The following is a 2,949-nucleotide window of genomic DNA, read 5'->3' on the forward strand; positions in this document are numbered from 1 at the left end:
TATGGCAATTGTTGACATGAGCGTCCGGAATAACATATTACGTATCGATCGAATTACCTAATATTTATCAGTGCTCTGAAGCATCACGTGCATCAATTTACAACAGATGCGGCTTTGCGAATTTCGCGTTGTGGTGTTGTTCGATTCCCATTCTGTTGTCAAACAGTGCAAATTATACGACTTTTCCACTGGAAACGAACAAATTATGTAACTGGAACCATTCACCTTCAGAGGCGCCTCTGTCCATCATATTATTTTGCGCGGGACCGGCATTGCCCCATATCTTATCGTTCCCAATTGTAAGTTGCGTTCATCGTATTCATCATCATTAGCTGTATGCAAATTGCCCTTCCAATGTGAGGTATCACTCAATCAGAGCAGTTCCCGATAGATACTGCCGGTCAACCGTAGAGAGTTTATTTTTATCTGCTGTTATCAGCGAGGCTGGGAGACTTTTCTGGAAAATCGGATGACAGCAGAGGGTCTATAAAAGCTATATTCCGCATCAATCCATACGGCAGTCGAGAGCAGGGTGGTCAATTAACGGTAGCAAATCACAGTTTCCCCCGGAGTTAATCGGTACAAGAAAATGTCCGGTAGAATATACCTGACCGGAGCGTTGCTGCTCGTGGTGGCAGCGATAGCCAGCGGCTTCCCCACCCAACGCAGCGCCGATGTTGATTGTTCCGTCGACATCTTCTCAGCCATATTCGTGGCGCATCCGGATTCCTGCTCCATGTACAAGACCTGCTTCAACGGAGGGTTGATCGATGGAACCTGCCCGGAGGGATTGTATTTCGACGAGAAGAATCAGGGTTGCGATCTGCCCGAACGGGTTCGATGCAGCTTGGATGAAGACGACGAGGAGGAGGTAGTGGTGTCGGAAGAGGAGCCAGCTGTAGAAGAAGAAGAAGAAGAAGCTACTGAGGAGGAACAAACACCGATAGAGGAGGAGGAGGAGACAGCAGAGGAAGAGGAAGCACCGACTCCGGAAGAAGTTGAACAGGATGAAGAAGCTCCAGAAGAGGAAGAGCAAATTGAAAGCAAGAAGAATGATGACGAGAATGACGAGGAAGAGGAAGCCCCGGTAGAAGAGGAAGAAACTCCCGCAGAAGAAGAGGAAGAAGAACAAACTCCAGAGGAAGAAGAACAAAGTGCGGAAGAAGAAAGCGAAACTCCAGCTGAGGAAGAGGTAGCAGCCGAGGAAGAGAATGAAGAAGCCTCAGAGCAAGAAGAAGAGGAAGCATCCGTTAAAGCTAGAAAGAATGATGATGACGACGAGGAAGCTGCCGATGAAGAAGAGGAAGCAGAAGTAGAGGAGGAGGAAAAGCCGGAGGAAGAGGAAGAACAAGAGGAACAGACAACCGAGGAGGGAGAGGAACAGTCTCCAGAGGAAGAAGTCTCCGAATCAACTCCAGAGGAGGAGGAAGAATCTGCAGAACAGGAAATCGAAGATTTCCGCAAAGTAAAGAAAAACGACGACGATGAGGATGAGGATGAGGAAAGTCCGGCAGAAGAGGAAGAACCAACTCCCGAAGATGAGCAAGAAGAACAGACACCGGAAGACGAAGAGGAAGAAGAACAAGCACCAATAGAGGAGGAAGAACAGTCCCAGGAAGAGGAAGAGGCAGCTCCGGAGGAAGAAGCTGAAGAGACCACAGAAGCTGAAGAGGAAGCCAAGTCCTTGAAGAATGATGAAGATGAGGAAGAAGAAGAGACCCCCGTCGATGAGGATGATGAAGAAGAGCAGACCCCTGAGGAAGAGGAACAGTCCCCAGAGGAAGAAGAAGAGCAGTCACCAGAAGATGAGGATGAGCAAGTCCCTGAGGAAGAAGAACAAACACCAGAAGAAATCCCAGAAGAAGTAGAAACTGTGGAACCAGAAACAGAGGACCAAACCGAAGAGAAAAAATCAAAGTTGAATGGTGGCGATGATGACGAAGAAGAGTCCTCAGAGGAAGAGCAAAAGGAAGAAGACTCTGCCGTGGAAGAAGAAGGTGAGGAAGAACAGGAGGAGGAACAGAGTCCGGAGGAGGAGGAAGAGGAAGAGGCTGTTCCTGAAGAAGAGGAAGAAGCATCAGAGGAACCAGAAGAGGCAGAGGAAAAGAAGCGTGTCCGCCGTTCAAACGATGATGAGGATGGTAAGTCGTTGACAGAGAATCCTAATTGAAGTTAACAAAAACTTATTGTTGTGTTGAATTTTACAGATGAAGATGAAACAAACGATGATGATGAGGATGAACCTGCCGAAGAAGAAGAAGCTGAAGAGCAACCAGAGGAGGAGACCCCAGAAGATGAGGAAGAAGAGACACAAGATGAAACCCCAGAAGATGACGAAGATGCTGAGAACTCTGAGGACACTCTTCCAGAGGAAGAAGCTCCCGAAGGTTAGTACAGAGTCAGATCTATGAAATATCTAATAATTACAACTTTATGTATTTTTCAGAGGAAACCAGCGACGAGTAAATGCAGATGGATCGAAAAGTCAAATTTAAAATCCAATGTTGCCAATATTTGGTAATGATCTGCTGATATTAGAATGATATTTAGCATGTTTGATTGAATGATTGAATAAACATAATTGAAATTAATATTTCATGGAAAATAAATAATAATTGTTATTGCGGACGATCCGACGAATCTTGTGGTTTTCAAGAATAATTCACATATAAACAAATTGTACTTTGGGAGCTTATCAACGTGTACGTATAAAAAACAAATGACTGCCATAAAAATACTCGCGTGTGTTCAACAACGATAACAATTCGTCGGAAATGAAACTAAACACATATCCCCTGAGATTACGCCGTGATAAAACAACTCTTTCGGACTCTCAGGATTACAGTTTTTCAACGATTCGCTTGTGATAATGAACACAATTTTGCAGCTTGCGTTCTGCATTTTCTTGCTATCACCGCTGGTGACCGGCCAGCGAACTTTCGGCCTGGC

The 2,949-nt window shown here is 45.5% G+C and overlaps 1 protein-coding gene across 1 annotated transcript; it reads left to right on the plus strand.

The window, feature by feature from the left end:
• Positions 1-528: 528 nt before the first annotated feature.
• LOC129769122 (uncharacterized) lies at positions 529-2,578 on the plus strand. The gene is made up of 3 exons (XM_055771167.1): positions 529-2,141; positions 2,208-2,387; positions 2,447-2,578. The coding sequence occupies exons 1-3, from the start codon at positions 590-592 to the stop codon at positions 2,464-2,466; spliced, it is 1,752 nt and encodes a 583-aa protein (XP_055627142.1). The 5' UTR covers positions 529-589; the 3' UTR covers positions 2,467-2,578.
• The last annotated feature ends 371 nt before the right edge of the window (positions 2,579-2,949 follow it).

The sequence above is a fragment of the Toxorhynchites rutilus genome, chromosome 2, assembly GCF_029784135.1.
Source record: "Toxorhynchites rutilus septentrionalis strain SRP chromosome 2, ASM2978413v1, whole genome shotgun sequence".
Lineage (NCBI taxonomy): Eukaryota > Metazoa > Arthropoda > Insecta > Diptera > Culicidae > Toxorhynchites > Toxorhynchites rutilus.